At 37.2% G+C, this 22,832-nt stretch overlaps 1 protein-coding gene across 1 annotated transcript; it reads left to right on the plus strand.

The window, feature by feature from the left end:
* The first annotated feature begins 210 nt into the window (after positions 1-210).
* On the plus strand, positions 211-16,405 carry LOC138309049 (uncharacterized sodium-dependent transporter YocR-like). The gene is made up of 12 exons (XM_069250150.1): positions 211-374; positions 3,333-3,465; positions 6,675-6,858; positions 7,060-7,174; positions 7,555-7,756; positions 8,573-8,735; positions 9,287-9,421; positions 10,289-10,428; positions 11,824-11,915; positions 12,301-12,452; positions 14,195-14,324; positions 15,051-16,405. The coding sequence occupies exons 1-12, from the start codon at positions 318-320 to the stop codon at positions 15,243-15,245; spliced, it is 1,698 nt and encodes a 565-aa protein (XP_069106251.1). The 5' UTR covers positions 211-317; the 3' UTR covers positions 15,246-16,405.
* Positions 16,406-22,832: the final 6,427 nt, after the last annotated feature.

Here is a 22,832-nt window from a genome sequence, read left to right on the forward strand (position 1 = left end):
TGATAATCGAGCATTTCGGACTAACGAAATAACGCGAAAAGTGGTGTCGTGCGCCCTACCCTCCATTACACAAACACGTGGTCATGCGGTACATTAACTGGTCAGATTCTATCTACCAAGGTCTAGATTTTCCACTAACGGGTATCTATATCATGTATACATGTGTGATGATAATGCGGGTTTATACAGATAACATACACATGTGATACCATTACCGATGTCATGGGATAGATGTATTCATAGGTATATACTTTATGCATTAAAAGTTACGTGGTTTTAATATGGGATTTACGGGTAGATAACCTATTTATCAAGGAATGAAATCACTAAGTTTATCAATGGCGACCAGTCTTGACGATCCCATAGAACAGAGGGTAAGTCTACAACTATTAATTAATGTAAAATTGATTTTAATCGTGAGAAAATAAAATTCGCTGTATTTGCGGTAGATTTCATTTCGGCGAATATAAATACCCTCGAATAAAATGGAACAGATGATGAATAACATCATCTGTATAGCTAATTACTGTTAGAAATATATCCACGAATTTAAACAAATACACAGTATATGATGGGGAAAAGAAGAGAAAGAGAGTTAGATAGATTTGAAAATACAAAGAGGAGAGGGGTAGTATTTTCAGGGCGAGAGAAGCGGGCTACCCTGATTATACTATACACTTTGACTTCAAACTGTAAGGGTTCATATCTTTGTGATAATCTTCCTATTAGCTCCCACTATAATAAGGATATTTGATAAATACTAAATAGTTGTTTAGTGGAAGGGATTTGTTAAGAGTTATCAAATCATAAGGGGGATGCAAATGAATGATATTTAAAAAAAATTCACAGTGTAAAAACTTTTGGTTCTCGTATTCTTTGAAAACACCTGTGCCAATTCAGTGATTATAGTATGCGATGAAGAATGGAGTCGCGGTTTGATTGTCACAGTTCATTTTACTACACAAATGACAGTAGACCTAGATTATTAGCATTATTTTTGGCAGTACTGCCCAAAATAGTAATGGGATCATATTTGACACGATAAAATTAAAAATATACTCTGGAAATTTGATTCTCAAAATGCAGGTAATGGTACTTGGTACTTTAAGATATATTAAAATCCCTTCTAGATTTACAATATACAATAACAAATGTTAGATGATATGTAAATAATACAATTAGTGAGCAGATGTAAATACAACATTGTTATCACGACAGACATTTCCACTTCAAATGTTTGTGTTGTAGAAGTATGAAGTTTGTATCACAGAATCACAGTCTCAGAACAATGTCTCGATGGTGTTTGTATCTGTTGTGACGGCAATGAGATTATCAGTTTGTTCATCAACGAACAATAACAACTGTATATATTTATCTTATGTAAATAATCTTGTCCGACATTTTTCAACGGCGATGATAACAAATATCGAAGATTTGATGCGAGTCACCCCTATATACAGGCCAAGAGTTACATTTGTAATAGTACTATAGGTCCCTATTTAGACCGTATATATTTAAACAAAAGGTATTTTTGAAATATTTATATGAAAAATTATTGTTATTTTCAAGTTGATACTTACAAGTTCATGAATGGTCAGATAGAACGGGTTATTGACGAAATCAGTTAAGGCGTTTGTCTACTTAAGAAATAGATTTTTATTTTGTTGAGAATATGAGGGTATAATGATAATGGAGCACGTGCAAATTATGTTATCCCGGCAAAGCCGGGTTACATACAATCTACATGGGGCACCATTATCATTATACCCTCATAACCTAAAAAAAATAAAAATCTATTCCTTATATTTACAGTTTTTCACGAAAATGAATATTATTTATTCTCGCGACAGTTGTATATTTTTTTTATTAAAATACCCTTATTATTTTCTATCTCGTCATCGTCAACGAATTCGATTGAACAACTGATTGGAATTGAGTCATTCATGATCATATGTCCCACCAAAAGTGGGGTCATGACCCCACGTTGATACGCCAGCGACTATTCATGTAAAAATAGAATCGCTGCACGTGTTGTACAACATTATACACTGATAATGATAATACTAGAAAGCATGGCTATTGAGTCTGATATCTTTATTTCTTCACATACCGTACAGCCGGTTATTTTTCACAGTGTACAAAACCACGAAAATCATCAACTATTATTATAATTCTCTATAAATTTGAATATTACAAAAGAATGACATTTAATATGAAAACATTAAAGATGCTCCACCACTGACAGAGCATAAATAATATTCATCATTTGAACAATAATTGGTGTATAATCGTGTATATATATCTCATTAACACAAAAATAACATAAAATAATCTATTTCGCTTTTGGTGCATGCGCAATCATTACTTCATTCTATATAAGATATAGTGCCACGGAATTTTTTCGGGATGCAATTAATCATTTTTCATATTTTTAATTTGAAGTAAAATTAGAAGCTAAAACTTTTCAATGGTGGTAATGGTGTAAAATAAGTAACTTAGTAAAATAAGTAATTGTAGAAAAATACAAAATCGTCTTCTCCTGTTTTGATAGTGAAAAAATAGCATTTGTCAGCGGTGGAGCATCTTTAAAGAGACAATTCACTAAGGTTAATTCTTTTACATAACCAATAAGCAAACTATGGCATAAATGTATTATTCTACATTTCTTGTAAAACATATAACACAAAATATTGACAAATTCCACGTCAAAGTTTAGTATTTTAATTGATACCGTTGTAATAACAAATCGTTGATCAATACGATTAAGCAGGTACAATAAATGTATGTACGCTTTACTCATGTACCCGAGCCATAGTCACGCACGTTAAACAGATGAAATACATAACCACTGAGGAGGTGATAAAATGATTTTGAGGCAAGATAATTCACCTAATAAGGTTAACACACTACTGTCAGAGCGATTTGAGCAGTTATAGACAAAAAGTTGCATTACTCTACGAGCAAGGGACAGGGTTCGGCATACAAGATGTTCGACCACAATGTGTAATGGCGGACAGCGAGCGAGTTTGAACATTTCACACGCATTTCACCACCATGGGCTTTTCTGGCATATCACAGTAAAAACCGTCTGATATAATATTCCATTAGAACTGGGGGTTTTCCGATATATGTACAAATTTTAATGTTCTCTTGACACTGAATTGTCCCTTTAAGTAAATATTAAGTAGACACGTTCACAATAATGTATTCCATTTACATTTTCTATGTTACTTTTATTGTATGTTTGATGATGAAACCAACACTGAGATAGGCCTAATATGTTTCTATTTTTTTCTCATAAAACACTCTAGCTCTGCCGATATTTTTTCCAGGAGAGAAATAACCAGGCTACGCCCCGATTTAACACTAAGCTAGGTCTGATCTGTTCTTGCCTGGGATGTGTGGTCGGTACAGGAAATATCTGGCGTTTCCCTCGCATTGTCGCCAACAACAGTGAGAACGAAGGCAAGTACTGTTACCCCAGAACCTCATTCACAGTGCAAGTGACATTCTTATTTCCAAAATTAAAATAAAAGTTTGTGTAAATTTATTTAAAATATTTGGTACATCCCTGACATTATCAGCAAGATAGTAGCTGTAGTTGATTTGGTAAAAAATCCTAAATATGTACAATGTATGCAAAAGTTAAAAAAATCTCGATATTGACCATTTTTTGTTCTTCATCTAGAAATCAGAGTGTGCATCCTTGAACAAACTGTATGCCTACATATTCTCAGTAAAATGTATGTTTGTTCAAGATTTCTCTCTGTTGTTTCGAAATATAAAGTAGAGGCCAAACAAAGACAAAAAATCGAATTAACTTACATTAATTTATGCATACATATATTTCGGATAGTTGTCATAATCTTTGAAGTTAGAAAATTGGAAAACTACCATTGTAGTTCTCTATTATTCCTCCCTTCTATGTAGGAAATAGGATATGTTGGCTGAGTGCGGGTCAGTGCTTCCTATATAAATTTGTTCGTTGCAACCGAGTTCCTACTACCGTATACCTAGTCATCACATGTTTTGAGTTTAGGCAGAATAAAGCTGGTGACTACGGTCACCATGGTTGCTAGGCTAAATTGATTGCGTGCACGCTAATGTACACGCAATCAGACCTTACAAAACAGAAGAAGAGAAAGATTTACAAGTAAATATATATCAATTATAGACTTTTGTTGAGGTCCATATGGTGTTATATCACCCAAGTATAATAAATAATAACCGACGGCGTAGCGAGTGGTCATTATTTTAAAGTCTACTCGGGCGAAATAACACTATGGACCTCAACAATGGTCATGGATTTTTAGGTCATCTGACCCGAAGGGTCAGGATGACCTATTGTCATCATGCACCGTCCGTCGTCGTGCGCCGTGCGCCGCGCCGTGCGCCGTGCGTAAACTTTTTATTCAAACGACTTCTTCTCAATAACCGGAAGGCCCAGGGTACTCATATTTGGCCTGTAGGTTGCTGGGATGGAGGGCTACCAAGTTTGTTCAAATGAATGACCTTGACCATCATTCAAGGTCACAGGGGTCAAAAAGGCTAAAATCTTTAAACAACTTCTTCTCAAGAACCAGAAGGCCCAGGGTACTGATATTTGGCCTGTAGGATGCTGGGATGAAGGGCTACCAAGTTTGTTCAAATAAATGACCTTGACCTTCATTCAAGGTCACAGGGGTCAAATAGGCTAAAATCCTTTAAACAACTTCTTGTGAATAACTAAGAGGCCTAGAGACCTGATATTAGGCCTGTGGCATGCTGGGATGAAGGGCTACCAAGTTTGTTCAAATAAATGACCTTGACCATCATTCAAGGTCACGAGGGTCAAAAAGGCTAAAATCTTTAAACAACTTCTTCTCAAGAAGCAGAAGGCCCAGGGTACTGATATTTGGCCTGTAGGATGCTGGGATGAAGGGCTACCAAGTTTGTTCAAATAAATGATCTTGACCTTCATTCAAGGTCACAGGGGTCAAATAGGCTAAAATCCTTTAAACAACTTCTTGTGAATAACTAAGAGGCCTAGAGACCTGATATTAGGCCTGTGGCATGCTGGGATGAAGGGCTACCAAGTTTGTTCAAATAAATGACCTTGACCTTCATTCAAGGTCACGAGGGTCAAATAGGCTAAAATCTTTAAACGACTTCTTCTCAAGAACCAGAAGGCCCAGGGTACTGATATTGGGCCTGTGACATGCTTGGATGAAGGGCTACCAAGTTTGTTCAAATGAATGACCTTAACCTTCATTCAAGGTCACGGGGGTCAAAAAGGCTAAAATATTTAAATGACTTCTTCTCAAGAACCAGAAGGCCCAGGGTACTGATATTTGGCCTGTAGGATGCTGGGATGAAGGGCTACCAAGTTTGTTCAAATAAATGACCTTGACCTTCATTCAAGGTTACAGGGGTCAAATAGGCTAAAATCATTTAAACAATTCTTGTGAATAACGAAGAGGCCTAGAGACCTGATATTAGGCCTGTGGCATGCTGGGATAAAGGGCTACCAAGTTTGTTCAAATGAATGACCTTGATCTTCATTCAAGGTCACAGGGGTCAAATAGGCTAAAATCTTTAAATGACTTCTTCTTAAGAACCAGAAGGCCCAGGGTACTGATATTGGGCATGTAGCATGCTTGGATGAAGGGCTATCAAGTTTATTCAAATGAATGACCTTGATCTTCATTTAAGGTCACGGGCGGCAAATAGACTAAAATCTTTAAATGACGTCTTCTCAAGAACCAGAAGGCCCAGGGTACTGATATTGAGCATGTGGCATGCTGGTAGCATGCTGGGATGAAGGGCTACCAAGTTTGTTCAAATGAATTACCTTGACCTTCAATCAAGGTCACAGAGGTCAAATAGGCTAAAATCTTTAAACGACTATGTTGTATTGTACTAATAGTCAGATGACCGTTAAGGCCCATGGGCCTCTTGTTATATTAAATATGTATTTTCTTCAGAAAATGTAAAAAGTAAAAAAAAAAATCTGTAATGCATTAATTATAAGAAAATGCATTATTCAAAGAATGGCACTTTAGAAGAATGCAGTGTTCTAAAAATGGAAACATCGAGTCAATATGCTATATATTGAACGTCAAGTGACCATGTATTGGCCAATGAAAATAGTTAAAAATCAGAGCATATCTAATATTATAAGACTCTTTCATATGTGATTATGAAGGATAGGGATATTCTACCCGAGGGTCACAAAATGTAGTAAAACCTGAGGCTTGCCGAGGGTTTTGCAACATTTTGTGCACCCGAGGGTAGAATAACCTTATCCTTCATATCCAATTATGAAAGAGTATTTTTCTTTCATACCTCGACGTTTTATAGCAATTGTACAACTATAATATCCCGCCATTTTGAAATAAATTCGAAGGAATCCACGGCTGAAAGTCAATTTTTCATACATGAAAAATTACGTGATTTTCAACAAAAATTCCATTGTTTGCATCTTTTATAGTAAAAAATGTTAAAATTTTACCGAGGAAATAGAAATTTTGTTGACGCCGTGACGTCACGAGGCTTTATTGCATGGGTAGCCATGCAATACAGCCTCAGGCGGCATGAGTGTATTGCCCTAGACCAGTCAGTATTACACGTGAAGGTATGAAAGAAAATGACGTAACAGATCACTGTATATCTGTTATTATGTGATCCTGTTCCAGGTGGATTGGTGTTCCTACTAGTATGGATGGTATTCCTGTTTCTCTGGTCCAGCCCCATGCTGCTCATAGAGTATGGCACTGGGCGATACACAAAGAAAGCCATCATCGAATCATTCCGCAAGATTCTCGGTGATAAGGCAGCCTGGTGTGGCGCATGGATATCCATGGTGACATTTCTCATTTCGTAAGTACAAATAAGTAGTCCCCTTACCATATTTTAGTTTTGTTAAGCCTTTCACTCCAATACCGCAAGAAACGCACTACATGATATTAACAAAGGTATTATTCTAGCTGTAGCTTAAACGTTTTTTTTCTGTGTTCACATATGTCAGTTTTCCGTTGTTCTCAATCAAAGTATTTCGTTATCTGCTTATTTTGTTTACAGTTGTTACTATTCCGTTGTCCTGGGCTGGTGTTTCTACTACGTATATTACTGCATTGCTCACGAACTTCCTGAGGGCGAGGACGTCAGCCTAAACATCTTCAAGGACTTTGCTGAAGTGAGTGCCTATCAATGTCATCATCTTATGTCAGTTTTCGCCTGCAATATCAGTAACTTGTTAAATACATCTTTTGCTATAAGTAGGAATGTTTGTTGTGTCTTGAAGGAATATAAATTCTGAAACAGTACAAAAATGGATATAGCGCCATGTCATGTTTATATGTTGTTATTTTCTAACGCTTTGAACATCTGCATAATTCAAAATCAGATTTTAAAATTCCCTCATTAGTATTTTTCAATTTTTGCACGACAATTCTGTGAGCTTTCACACCCATAAGAAGATAAAATTGTAAAATAAGGTTTTCATAAAAAGTAGAGATAAAGATGTCCCGAGTGTTTTAGAGAGAGAATGCAAATATTTTTAAATCTTATTGACAGGAGAGCTACTGGCCCATTCTCACGCATGCGCTTGCCCTGTTGACGGCGGGATCCGCTGTAATCAAGGGCGTGAAAACGTTTGAAAAAGTCAACATGATTCTTGTTCCTGTCTTGCTGGTGATAATACTGTTTACCTTCGTGTGGTCCTTGACGAGGGAATATGCGGATTACGGAATCAAATTTCTCTTTACTCCGGATTGGGGTGAGATTTCTGATGTTTTGGTTTATCGACCATCAAAACGATACATATAAGGTTTTACTATCACATAACCGGCCTTTCAAACAATGTCATACGGCCATGTCATGAATATCGTAAGACACATGTGTATTAACACTATGATGACGTCACATGTAGTTTTGATTTCTGTTTTATATAGAGACAAAAAAGGTTATGTGAAAAATAGAATCTTACACTCGTGACTATGTGATATGAAATTTATCATTAAGTCGTTAAAATAAAGGCACCTGGTATATCAAATTATTGAAATCGTTAGATAAGTTTCATATCACATTGCCACTCATGTAAGATCCTCTTTAATGCATATATAGGATCATAAATGAGAGTTTATTCCGTATGAATTTTTTAAACGAGTCGCAGAGCTTTGGCGAGTAAAAGATAAAGATTTAAAACACAAATACTTTTAATGATCACATATCTATACAACAACCTACATTTCGAGGAATCTTAAAGGCAAACTATATATTGCAAAATTCCAGCATAGGCCGCCATTATGTTACGACGTAATAACGTCAAAATGTATTCCCAGCCATTGAATAGAACTCCGGTTTATATTACATTAGTGAGCATTTAATCACTGGATATTTGATAAACGTACACTGTAATGAGCTAAATAAGAGGTTGTAGTGTATTAATGTTCTTTACAATCGACTATTTGCAATTGTATGGAATGTTTAAACTTAAGCAATATTGTTTCATCTAAAGTGTAACATTAGACGCCTCACTGCGATATATATAGTTTTAGAAAATCGAAAATAATATACGTAATCCTTTTTTAAGAGTCTTTCGGAAAACCTCGGCTCTGGGTAGATGCCATCAGTCAGAATGCCTTTGACACTGGTGCCGGGATGGGCCTCATGATTCCATACTCCGCATTTATGACACGTGACCACGCCATCGTCAAATACGCTACTCTGATACCGGCCACGAACAATGTTGTCAGGTAATATAAAGACCGATGTGCGGGTACCTGTAAAGTGCGAAACGAAAGAAACACGAAACGAAATCAATTGACACGAAACGAAATTCTAATACCAGCCACGAAAACTGTTGGTAAGGTCTTGAATTTGTATAAAGATGAATGAACAATTAAACTTTTCGCCAATTTGAAGGGATTTTTCGTGTCTTTTTATAGACATATAAATAAAGAAAACGGAGGAAGGCAATGCATTATAAATGATTCAAAATATGTCTTTTCTTTAGAAAAATACTGAAAACACTACAAACAATTAAATTAAGTATAAGATTTACAAATAGAATACCTTAAACAAATTATTTTGCTGCAATAAAATTTTACTGCGAAAGCGGTCTTAATTAGTGCTTATGAATGTGTTCAATCACTACCATGACTATAAAGGTATTCAGAATATCTAGTTAGCGTAATCATGGTTAAGCGCAGTTTAGCAAGGGTGTAGAGCGTTAAAATAAAAATACCACTCACTTAACTATGTACATTTACAGTATACTGAAAAAATTAATTCTCTCATTTCCCAGTTTGGTATGCGGAATAATGATCTTCTCCACGGTGTTTTCTACCCTGATCACCAACCGGCCGTTCCTACAGCGAAGTGACATTGTGACCATCCTGAAGACGAGTGGACCTGCCAGTACTGGCCTCACATTTATATGGTATGTCGTGATCGCTCTGTCCCGGAGTCATTTTGTACTCTACTGTTAAACCTCGCCAGTCTGAGAGACAGCCTGAGCGCGAATTCAAATGTTATGCGAATAGTTGTTTACAACGTATATCTGACTGAACGATTGCCAGTAACAACCATTTATTATGAAATAAGGTAATATGTTGATAAGACGCTAAATACTGTTTACGCGGACAAATGTGCTTTACAATATTGTTTGGCCTTTTTATGCTGACTTCATGGACTGTTGTTCCCATATCGCTTTTCTCAGTCAACTTTCTCAGAGTAGTCTCGTTGGTTTAACCCCCCCACCACCCCCCAAACAGCTCAATCAGATTGTCCCCCACATGCATTGATATGCTGACTATATTTACAATCTGAATGGAATCCTTATATTTCCTTAAGACAGAGTATACATGTAATTTTTCATTAAAGGAGACACGGTTTCTACACCTCCTCCCATGCAACGCAGTTAGGGGGATATACAGTACTCAGGTTGTCTGTCTGTCGTCTGTAGACACAACTACTCCTCCTTAACTACTGGAACAATTTCAACGTCACTTGGTGCCAATAATCCTTATACAGTGTTAGATGTGTGTAATATTTATCGGAAGAAAATACCTTTATTTATCAGAGTTACGTCCCCTTTAAAGCAACATGAATTCAGTACCACTCCTACCTTCGCTTAGGGGGGGGGGTTATTAAGCATCGTGTCTCCTTTATGCCACGTTATATATAATATATTTCGGAACAAGATACCTAAAATACTGAAGGGGTCATACTGACTTCTGCGCGTGGAAAAGACATTGAAAAGCATTTTTTCAGTTCATTGTTAAAATACATTGTATTTACTTTACAGGATTCCTGTTCTGTTTTCCTCGCTTGGGACATTCGGCCGAGTCCTGTCTATACTGTTCTTTTTATGTTTATCCTGTGCCGGAGTTACTTCCCTTATTTCAAACATGGAGCTGGTGTGTCATACGCTAGAAGATTTCGGACGTAAGTCCAACACTATCCCGAGATACTCTGGCCTTACACCAGACCTATACATTATAACATATAGATGTCTGGTTTAGGGCCAGAACGCAGTGCTATTTCAAAACGTGGAATAAGCCGACACCGTTTGGTATCGGGCCAGGTCATGTCCGATTTAGACTACCTACAAAATATTACCAACGAGAATCGCCACTTTTCTCGGTCTTTTCAACAAATGAATAATTTATCTTCATAGCCATCCAATATATCACGCATACACGTTCTATTGTGTCAACACAGCAGTTTCTTTTCCGCAACATTAAATTTCCCTCGTCGTTTTCATTTTTTCGTAGTATGCAAATCACCTTTAATCGCGATGGATTGCTATGTTTGGGTAGATATAACATTTATTTGTTAAATAGACTAGTTTAGCGGTGCTTCTCGGTGGTCAGTCTGAATCGGAGATGACCTGGCCCGATGCTTAACGGTGTCAGCTTATTCAAACTTTTGAAATAACACTGCGTTCTGGCCCTAAACAAGACATCTATCTTTCATAATGGTGAGTCTGGTGTCAGGGCCAGGGTATCTCGGGCCAGTCCAACACTAGTTCAGTAGTGTTTACTAGACCCTCTCTGCTACTAGAAATTTGATACCATTCATTTATTCTATTACCTTAAACCTTTCGACTCATCTGCTTGAAACACCGGAAAACGTTAATAATGTAAATAATAATTAAAATTATCTTTTATGGCATCATGGCATATGTGGTCTATACAGATGCTAGATCATTCTAGACAACCTTCAGAAGTTATTGAAATTGAGATTGGTGAGCATTTGGTTGCTAATCTAAGGGGTATGAAATACAGGAGTTTTGTTGTCCGAAATTGAAAATGCCATTTTGTTGCCATGGTCGCAAATTAGGAGAGGCAAGGAATATTATTTAGTCATTGCATTGAAGTGTTTGCTTAATATATTCGTAATCACCTAAATGGAGAATCTAAAATGATTAATCTTGCATTTTATTTCTATGGAAGTCTGTTTGACATGAATTAGCCGAGTCACCAAGGCGTTCTCTGCAGCTACTCAAGCTAAAGCTTGTAGTGTATCCATGTGATTCAAGAGTTCCACTATACAAGAAGACATAGCACGAATATACTCCCAAAACACGCACCATGCACTTCATACACGCAAAACACCGCATACATGAGAGATCGCTCTTACATAACCCTGACTGTTAATAGGCTCTTAATAAATCAAACAAACAAACAAACAAAAATCATGTGATTCAAATTTATACATAAGACAAAACTTAGTAGTTTAACCGATCAGTCGATTCTAGTGTACGATACAATGTAGTTCCAGGATAACGTCTTGTTATTACACTTATAATTCATACATGTTTTGTTCACTATTTTGCAGTACCTAGGAAGTTTGGTATGCCCGGTACAGTCCTGTTAACGTTTGGTGTGGGAGTGATGTCAGCAACAAATATAGACATACTCACCAATCAGGTACGATGGTTGATTTTATCTTCGGTGTACACACCAATCAGGTACATTATTACATTATAGCTTCGGTATAGATTCAGTGTACCCACCAATCAGGTGCACTGTTATATTTTAGCTTCGATGTACTCGCTAATCAGGTATGCTGTTTTATTATAGCTTCTGTGCATCCACCAATCAGACACATATTTTTTGCTGGAGATGTACTTGATTTGCTTATCAAAGTGGTCAAGATTGCCGTAAACAGTTAATTTTATTGCAATAGATAACACTTTTGACAGTATGTAAGAAACATTTGTTCCTCAGCAATCAAACAACTTTCTATGGAGACATGCAAAGAGTTACATGCACCACCGATACTATAACTTACCAGGCGTTTTATATTACTTAGGACTTCGTGTGGGCATTCGCCCTCCTCATCAATGGCCTCATGCTCCAGTATCTCGTCATTAAGTACGGACTAGAGAAGTTTAGACAGCACATGTTCAACGACCACGGAATTGATGACTGGAAACTCCCGGCTTTCTGGAAATGGATAGTACTGTAAGTAACTCTTAATAATATGTTGATCAAATGCCATACTGGAAATATATTTATTATCGCTAGATACAAGTTATCGGGTAATTTCGCGAGAGGGACCGAACGCGAATTCAAATTTTACACGGATAATATTAAACGTATTATATATATTAACGATTGTCATTGGGAGTCCTTGATAGTTAATAGGTTGAGAATAACAAAGATGCGATATACCATCTAGCCACTTATTTTCGCGCGGATGATATATTTTGCGATTAAGCAGGTGATGAACGCGATCGCGAAATTTTCATCCGTAAAATATTTTAGCCCACCTAGCCCGAAAGGCCGGGGCGCTTATGTCATGGCGCGGCGGCCGTCATACGTCAACTTTTCACAAAAATATCTACTAGCCACAAACGGCTGAATAAATGTTCACCAAATTTGGTCTGAAGCTTTCTTGGGTGAAGGGGAACCAACTTGTATAAACGGGAACCCTGGACCCCCTGGGCCCAATAGGGGAAATATAGCAAATTATTTAAAATCCTTCTTCTTCTGTATCAATGAAGAGATTATATTCTAATTAGGTCTGAAGCTTCCGTTGGTAAAGGGGAACCGATTTTGTATAAAAAGTGGGTCTCGCCTCCAGGAACCTGAAAGGCGGGGCCTAGTAGGGAAAATATAACAAGTTCTTTAAAATCCTTCTTCTGTAACAATGAAGGGATTTAGTTCCAATTTAGTCTGTCGCTTCCTTGGGTGAAGCGGAACCAGTTTTTTTTATAAACAGTGGAACTGTTCCCCAAGGGGCCAGATGACGCTTTAGGGGAATTATAGCGAATTCTTTAAAATAGATTAAGTTCAATTCTAAAGTCTTCAAGTTGGTAGCTTGTGTTCTTAGCTTGAAAAAAGGTGAGCGATACAGGCCCAATGGACCTCTTGTTTTAAAAAATGTTACAGGATATACCCTTGAAACCAAATCGCAAAACTGTGATCAGTTAAGATTTTATTTCTTATAGTTTTAAATCCAAATCACGAAAAGTTTGACCCGCGAAAATCACCGGCTGTACAGTAGTGTATACGCAAAAATAAAGTGGTTAACAGTATAATGTAGCAGTAGACTATACGTACTCTGCAGTTGAATTTTACAGAGTTATCTTCACTTGTAGGTAGGTATTGATTGTGACGTCATATTTTTGCGAGCGTTTCAGAGAAAACGAAGTGAATTGTGCTCACAAAATAATGACGGCACAATGGATACCTAGCCACAAGGTAGCTAACACTGTAATATGCAAAGACGGAATATGCGTTGAGTAAAAGTAGAGGTAAAATGGCAGCCACTGCATCCACGTGGCCTGTCAATAAAATCTCATGTTTGGCTTGTAAACATGGTATGCAAAGAATGGGGAACCTCTATATTCTTGTGCTCGATACAAGCTCTATTATAGGTAATATATATATATTATAAATGAAGTGCATCTTGCTTGCATTCCAGATGCATTAAGCGGATGCCGCCCTTGTAAGACAGGGAGGCTGAAGTTGGTTCCGAGTTCCGAGTTCCGTTTAAGTAAAACGGAACTCGGAAGCAATTTTGTTTAAAAAAAAAATCCTTAAACGGAATTTTACATAAACGGAACTAGGAAGTTATGGTTCTTTTTTACAAAACAGAGGTTGAGGGAGAATATAAAACTGGCCTACCGGAAGATGGTTCCAATTTACAAATTTAGTACTCGGATATTGTCTTGATTGTCGTTTTTATGGATATTTCTCAGAGTTATCGCCCCTATTGAAGCTCTTGTTATCCTTGTGTGGTGGGCTGTAGACTTGATCCAGAACGAGGCAGATTTGGACGAGAAGTGGTACGAGTTCGGCACAGAAACGTTTATGGTCACGATAGTACAGGTATGTATTATAGTACAAATCATAATGATTAAAGTGAATGGTGGGGACAAGACTTATATGTTTGGCCAGACCATTGGTGTGATTAAAATCTAGATAGTAGGGGGTGTGAAAACAACAGATATGAATCAATTGTCTGATAACTTTTCAAATTGACAAATTATATTAAAATATATTAAATGTAAGTACCTCTAAATTGCTTGACGGTGACGACCTAGTTTACAAGAGCTATGTAGTCATATATGTTGTCATTTCGCCCAAAGAGCACGACATATTCACACGTTTATAATGTGACGAAATAGCGTATTCAGTATTGTATAGGCATACAATTTTGGTATTGACTGTTTGGAATTCATTCGTGGGTGTTCATTTTTGTAAATATATATTTATAGCATTTGAACGCGTCATTCGGTGGATCAATCTGTACATGTTCAGTTTCTACCTAAGTCCGTAAACTCTATGTGATATAACTTTTCAGTCTGGCACTGTATCTGTATACTTAATCTGTGTGATATTACTTTTCAGTCAGGCACTGACACTTACTATAGTTACTAGTCCGTGAACTCTGAACCTTTGCTTTGTTTTACTGGATCATCCTGGCGCTGTGCAGTTACTATAGTTACTAGTCCGTAAACTCTGAACCTTAAATTTGTTTCAGTGGAGCAGCCTGGCTCTGTTCATTTACTATTGTTACTAGTCCATGAACTCTGAACCTTAACTTTGTTTCAGTGGATCAGCCTGGCGCTGTTTGTGATCACCATCAATATAGTATGGTTATTCTGTAAACGATTTTTTGGAAAATCAGACGAGACGATACATTTGCTGGGACACAGAAACATATCAGAGACCATGGATGTCTATCAGGGTGTGGAAGTAACGAATGACGGAAAGGAATCCTCAATGGTGAAAGATATCAAACTATAACGACTTACCTCGAACTTGTATATTTCGAATGCCACGTTGAATTCGAAGTGTTGTGTAGGCCGCCTTGGGTTTACTTTGTACCAGATAGTCAAACCTGTCTATAAAAGACACCAATGGAACATAGGAAAAATGTCCTTCATATACAGGTACATGTTATGCAGAGGTAAATTTTATAATAGCTGTCATTTTATAGATGCCTCATTTATAGAACGTCATTTATAGACAATTTTGTCTGTATGTACAAGTAAACGTATCTCGAATACTCTGATAAATCAAAGTTTCGAGGTGACGAGGTTTAAAGAATCGAGATGATATATTGTAAATGATATGGACCTTGTTCTATCAACATTTTGTAACTGTAAGGGTAAGCATTACAAAAGTTCAGGAAATCTCCTTAAGTTATTTTATATGTTTCCATAATTTTTAACCCTCCATGGGGGACAACATAAGAATTCTTTAAAGGAAAGTTCATGGAGTAATACTATTTCTACCACAATAGTCAGTGTTATTCAACTCTCAGGGTGTCAAATAAACGATGCAGCTGTTGATTAACAATTTGTTTATACCACACGTGGTATAAACTCTGTACGCATCTTGATTGGCTGACACGGTGAACTTTGACCGAACTACGTCTTTCCGAGTGTCGTGTCATCATTTGTCAACGTCATCAATAATCGAGTGACGTCATGCTATGCTGTAATCGCCGCTTGACGCCAAAACTGCTGTTGGATAGCGTACGTATCCTCGTCGTATTTCTTTCTGTGGTAGAAACAGGTCACACGACTTGTGGTTCTTGGATATGGAATTTATTCCACACTCGTAAGTTATTTTTTAAAAGTTACAAAAGACACTTGCTAAAGCTTGTGTCTTTTGTAACTTTTAAAAAATAACTCACTTGTGTGGAATGAATTCCATATCCAACAGCCACTCGTTGTGTAACCTCTATTTATTCAGTGTTCGTTTTCTTCATTTGAAGAATTACAAGGAAACTATGTTTGTAACAAAAAATTGTTATTCTCCAACGTGTTTTTCTGTGATATATTCTTTTCTCCGTTAAGGATTTTTATTATGCAAAGTTTATTTTTATTTAATTGTAATCAACGCTCTATGTATACATGGACAAAGCCAACTTGACGATAATTATTTTGAAATAAAACTTTGAATCAAAGTATGTCTTGTCCCTAGTTTTATTTCAAACCAAATGCTCTAGACCTGCTTTTTCAGTGACAATTGCCAAACACAATGCATGCATCATATACTGAAAGTCTTCGAAAAACTTATTTACATTTATATCGTGTCTGAAATTCGATCTCAGGCAACCATTATGCACTTCTTGGAGTAGTATTAATTCCTTGTCATGTCTTCTTATTTGTCATCTCTGTATTGCCTCTTAACACATAGTTTGAATAATTTTAAATTAGTTTTTAATTTTTAGACTGCATGCTGTTGGAAATACATGAAGAATACATGCCAGTTGAACAATAGTTTTTTTTTACTAGTTTAACGTCCTATTAACAGCCAGGGTCATTTAAGGACGTGCCAGGTTTGTTGGTGGAGGAAAGCCGGAGTACCCGGAGAAAAACCACCGACCAGCGGTTAGTACCTGACAACTGCCCCACATGGGATTCGAACTCGCGACCAAGAGGTGGAGGGGTTGTGGTAATATTTCGGGACATCTTAACCACTCGGCCACCGCGGCCCAGAAAACAACAGCAAAAACCGCTCAAACGCTTCATGTTTTCCAACCGGCATTCATAATCCCATAATTGCCAAGTGAAGGCAGTTCAATGCTTATATTTGATATAATGTTTATTAGTACCGATGTTGAAGGGATTTGGCTCCCACTTATGATAAAATATTATGGCATATAAGGAAACACATATGCATGAACAACAGGTTTTCTCTCACACCGCACCCAGACAGCAATATTTGAGAGCAAACACTTACACAAAATACCAGTAACATCCGGTGTCCCTCAAGGAATCTGTTTAGGCCCATATTTATCTTAATATATATCAACGACCTGTATAAATACATGAAATACAGCACCATTAGACTTTTCGCAAACGATAGCATCATTTGCAAGACCTTATACAAACAAGAAGATACACAAAAACTACAACATGACCTTGACAACGCAGATAATGGGAACACGACTGGCGCATGCAATTTCACCCCAACAAGTTCAACGTCATCTCCACTACCACCAAACGCAACAAAATCCACCACAACTACACCATCCATAACCACTTACTAGAACACGTCAAATCCAGTAAATACTCAGGCCTCACATTACAAAACAACCTTCAATGGGACAAATACTATGCAAACAGGACACGACGATTCCAAAAACGAAATCTCACCATCAATTCACCACTTATTAAGGAACATGCATATAAAGCACTCATCAGACCCAAACTAGAATACTGCTCCTCTATCTGGGACCCACACAACACTGGCCAATTTCAAGAAATAAAAAAACTCAATGCAGATGAGCATGATATGTACACAACAGATCTAATAACACTTCTTAAGTCTCAGACATGTGATACACACTTCAATGGCCAACCCTACAAGCACGCCGTTTACAATCACGCCTCATTCTTTTAAACAAAATCACACAATACTAGCTTGTTGCCATCAATCCAGAACATATCTAACACCTGTTGACACCTGCACTAGACACACATTCCTACGCATACAGGCACTTAGTTCCCAAAACGGACACATTCAAGTATTCCTCCTTTCCACACACCATCACACACTGGAATCTCCTCCTCCCTGTGGCAACAGTGCAAAACACTACACTGGAGGACTTCAAGGCAAATATGAACAAGGTAGCCATTGAAGCCCTTCATACACAAAAAGACCTCCTTTTTATCCTGTTTATATCTATTTCAGCACCAGTATAAAAAACACTATATAACCCCACCCCCTACGCCGCTGCGCAGAAAACGCCATACCAATAATCGTCATCATTGACGAATGGCAGCATCCTAAAGAAGAAGGAGAAGAATGGTCGATATGGAATTTACATTTATTTAAAGAAATCAGGCCAAATGTAAAGAGGAACGTTGGTCGTATAGTTTAATAAGAATGGGATGAACTTCCGGTTATGACGTCATCAAGATGGCCGCCATCTCAAATTTCACTAAAAAATGATAAATATTCACAACATTGACATTTTTCAACAGAAGCAGACATATGAGGTATCAAAATGACCACAATAGAAAACGAAAAACATATCAGGACCGAATAATCAAATAAATGGAGTGATGTTTACGCGGGAAGTGAAAAAATAGGATTTTAAGCTCAAAAATGGTAATTTTTTTAGTATTTTTTTCTGAAATTCGATCTCAGGCAACCATTAGGCACTTCTTGGAGTAGTATTAATTCCTTGTCATGTCTTCTTATTTGTCATCTCTGTATTGCCTCTTAACACATAGTTTGAATAATTTTAAATTAGTTTTTAATTTTTAGACTGCATGCTGTTGGAAATACATGAAGAATACATGCCAGTTGAACAACAGTTTTTTTTACTAGTTTAACGTCCTATTTACAGCCAGGGTCATTTAAGGACGTGCCAGGTTTGTTGGTGGAGGAAAGCCGGAGTACCCGGAGAAAAACCACCGACCAGCGGTTAGTACCTGACAACTGCCCCACATGGGATTCGAACTCGCGACCAAGAGGTGGAGGGGTTGTGGTAATATTTCGGGACATCTTAACCACTCGGCCACCGCGGCCCAGAAAACAACAGCAAAAACCGCTCAAACGCTTCATGTTTTCCAACCGGCATTCATAATCCCATAATTGCCAAGTGAAGGCAGTTCAATGCTTATATTTGATATAATGTTTATTAGTACCGATGTTGAAGGGATTTGGCTCCCACTTATGATAAAATATTATGGCATATAAGGAAACACATGTGCATGAACAACAGGTTTTCTCTCACACCGCACCCAGACAGCAATATTTGAGAGCAAACACTTACACAAAATACCAGTAACATCCGGTGTCCCTCAAGGAATCTGTTTAGGCCAATATTTATCTTAATATATATCAACGACCTATATAAATACATGAAACACAGCACCATTAGACTTTTCGCAAACGATAGCATTATTTGCAAGACCTTATACAAACAAGAAGATACACAAAAACTACAACATGACCTTGACAACGCAGATAATGGGAACACGACTGGCGCATGCAATTTCACCCCAACAAGTTCAACGTCATCTCCACTACCACCAAACGCAACAAAATCCACCACAACTACACCATCCATAACCACTTACTAGAACACGTCAAATCCAGTAAATACTCAGGCCTCACATTACAAAACAACCTTCAATGGGACAAATACTATGCAAACAGGACACTACGATTCCAAAAACGAAATCTCACCATCAATTCACCACTTAACATTGCATAAGTTGGTATGAACTTCCGGTTATGACGTCATCAAGATGGCCGCCATCTCAAATTTCACTAAAAAATGAAAAATATTCATAACATTGACATTTTTCAACTGAAGTAGACAAATGAGCTATCAAAATGACCACAATAGAACACGAAAAACATATCAGGACCAAATAATCAAATATATGTAGTGATTTTTACGCAGGAAGTGAAAAAATAGGATTTTAAGCTCAAAAATGGTATTTTTTTTAGTATTTTTTTCATATTTTGCTTGACGCAGCAAAAACGTTTTCCAACCGCAAACTATTATTTATTAGTTTTTTTGTCCGCTTATAAATCAGTTTAAACAAAAATAACAAAAAAAAACAATGTTAACATTGTGTAAGTTCCGGTTATGACGTCATCAAGATGGCCGCCATCTCAAATTTCACTAAAAAATGAAAAATATTCATAACATTGACATTTTTCAACTGAAGTAGACAAATGAGCTATCAAAATGACCACAATAGAACACGAAAAACATATCAGGACCAAATAATCAAATATATGTAGTGATTTTTACGCAGGAAGTGAAAAAATAGGATTTTAAGCTCAAAAATGGTATTTTTTTTAGTATTTTTTTCATATTTTGCTTGACGCAGCAAAAACGTTTTCCAACCGCAAACTATTATTTATTAGTTTTTTTGTCCGCTTATAAATCAGTTTAAACAAAAATAACAAAAAAAAACAATGTTAACATTGTGTAAGTTCCGGTTATGACGTCATCAAGATGGCCGCCATCTCAAATTTCACTAAAAAATGAAAAATATTCATAACATTGACATTTTTCAACTGAAGTAGACAAATGAGCTATCAAAATGACCACAATAGAAAAACAAATACATATCAGGACCAAATCATCCAATATATGTAGCGATTTGTACGTAGGAAATGAAAAAAAAAAAGATTTTAAGCTTTAAAAATGGTAAATTTTCAGCAAATTTTTCATATTTGTCTTCATGCAGCAAAAATGTTTCCCAAAAATTATTATTGATCATAATCAGTTATTGGATCTCTTATCAATTAGTTAAAACAACAACAAAATATATAGAAATGTAAAAGAGAATTATTGTTATACCATCATTTGGTTTACAAAGCATCACCGTTTGCGTATACAGGTCATATAATAGTGTATTTTTCCCAAACCGCCGACACTACAGTTTCCTGGTGTCTTAGAATTTCCTGAATATAACAGTGGCTATTGAAAATTTAAATCTTAACAAAGAATTTTAAGTTGGCTGAATATCTAAGTGGGACTTCAAAATAATTCACTTTCATGTTCGAAATGTTGTACACTAGTAGCGTCTCAAACTGAATTATTACAGCTAAATGCCAACTAATAGCTATATGGTCTCAAATTAAACGTGAGGTAATTCTGTCATACCGTAAATACCATGACACTTTCCGAAACGTTTTGTGCCTTTTAGAATGAGCACATCTAGTGTTATTCCCTATGTATAACGTCAGGAAATGTCAGATGGTTACTTAACAGTGTCACATATTTCTTTCACTAGTTCTTTGTCTTCGATAGCGATGAGCTGATGAGCTGATGAGCTGATGTGACATTACATTACCGGGTTGCTATCGTGGTTGTAGCTTGTCAGCCGTCTATGGCCAGAGTTAACATAAGAAACATCAGTTTCAGGGATGTAGGAGCTCTTCCTGTTTCCAACCTAGTGATTCAAATATCGTATATGATGTTCCCGACTATCAGATCCACATTCTGCGAAGATTTGAGCTGGTTCTCCTTATTTCGTATGAAGCACGATTCCTCATTCTTGTGAACCTTCAGTGACCGTAGATGACACAGGTGGATTCTTTGAGGTCATAAATGAGGTCTGCAGTGAAGTTCCAATATTTGCCAAGTCTGAAAAGCACTGTGGAAAACTTTATTTCTGGAGAGTCTGCAATGGTCTCTTTACGCATACACCAGATGTGACACAACCAGCACCTTCAAGGGAGTGGGAAAGGTCAGACCAATGAAAAACATTTAACATTAATGACCTCGATGATATCACCTGTGCCATTTATGGGCGCACGAGGGTCCACGAATTTAATGAATGGTACTTCATACAAATTATGGAGCTATGTGCTAAGGAGAACCAATTCCACCATTCGAATAATGTTGATCTGGTGTAGTTTCCATTATGCCGAAGAAGTCTGGAACAGCATATACGATATGTGAGAATCTGAGGGAGATCCTACATCTCTGAACCTATTGTTCCTGATATGAACTCTGGCCAAGGATGGGTTATGAAAGATGACAGGATAGAACAACACTGGTAATGTACTGTCACATCAGCTCACCGACATTGAAGACAACGCTATGGCTTTCGACGAATTTGATACTGATATCTCGATTATTCTGATAATTTGGTCTACCAGCTACCAGACATGCCAAGCCTCTTCAGTGGATGGAGCAGTGAGGCGAGAAAGCACGCACAATGATAATATATAATGGTTGTCATTAAGAACCAGGAAGGAAAATGAGCCCTGCAGGAAGGGCGTTAGAATTATACCTGCTGCCCCTATTGCATGATCGTAAAAGGCGACTAAATTAAGGATCTTATCTTTTTTTTTTTCTAACTGACTTTAACTTTCCTAATGCCTTCCTTGGCACCGCCTCACACTTGGCCTTGCGTTGAGCGTTCGCCCCTGTGAGGAAGGCTCTGGGTTCTGTCCCCTGGCCGAGACACACCAAAGTCTATAAAAGTGGTAGTTTCTGCTCCTGCTTAGCACTCAGCAAACGGGGAGTGGGACGACTGGTTCGCCCGTTGTCAGTATAATGTGACCGGGTGGGGTGTGTTGCTTGGTGTCTTCGGCGGCATGCTTCAATGATATAGCACTATAAAAAGGGCAATAGTTCCACTATACAAGAAGACATAACATGAATTTACCGCAGTCTCCCAAAACACGCACCTCGCACAACATACACGCAACACACCGCATACATGGGAGGCCGTCCTTACATGACCATAGCTGTTAATAGGACGTTAATTAATCAAACAAACAAACAAACAAGTGAAAGAAATATGTGACACTGTAGTAACCATCTAACATTTTGCCTATGCTATGCATAGGAAATAAACAGTGAATGTTCTCATTTTCAAAGACACAAACGTTCTG

This window comes from Argopecten irradians, chromosome 15 (genome assembly GCF_041381155.1).
Source record: "Argopecten irradians isolate NY chromosome 15, Ai_NY, whole genome shotgun sequence".
Lineage (NCBI taxonomy): Eukaryota > Metazoa > Mollusca > Bivalvia > Pectinida > Pectinidae > Argopecten > Argopecten irradians.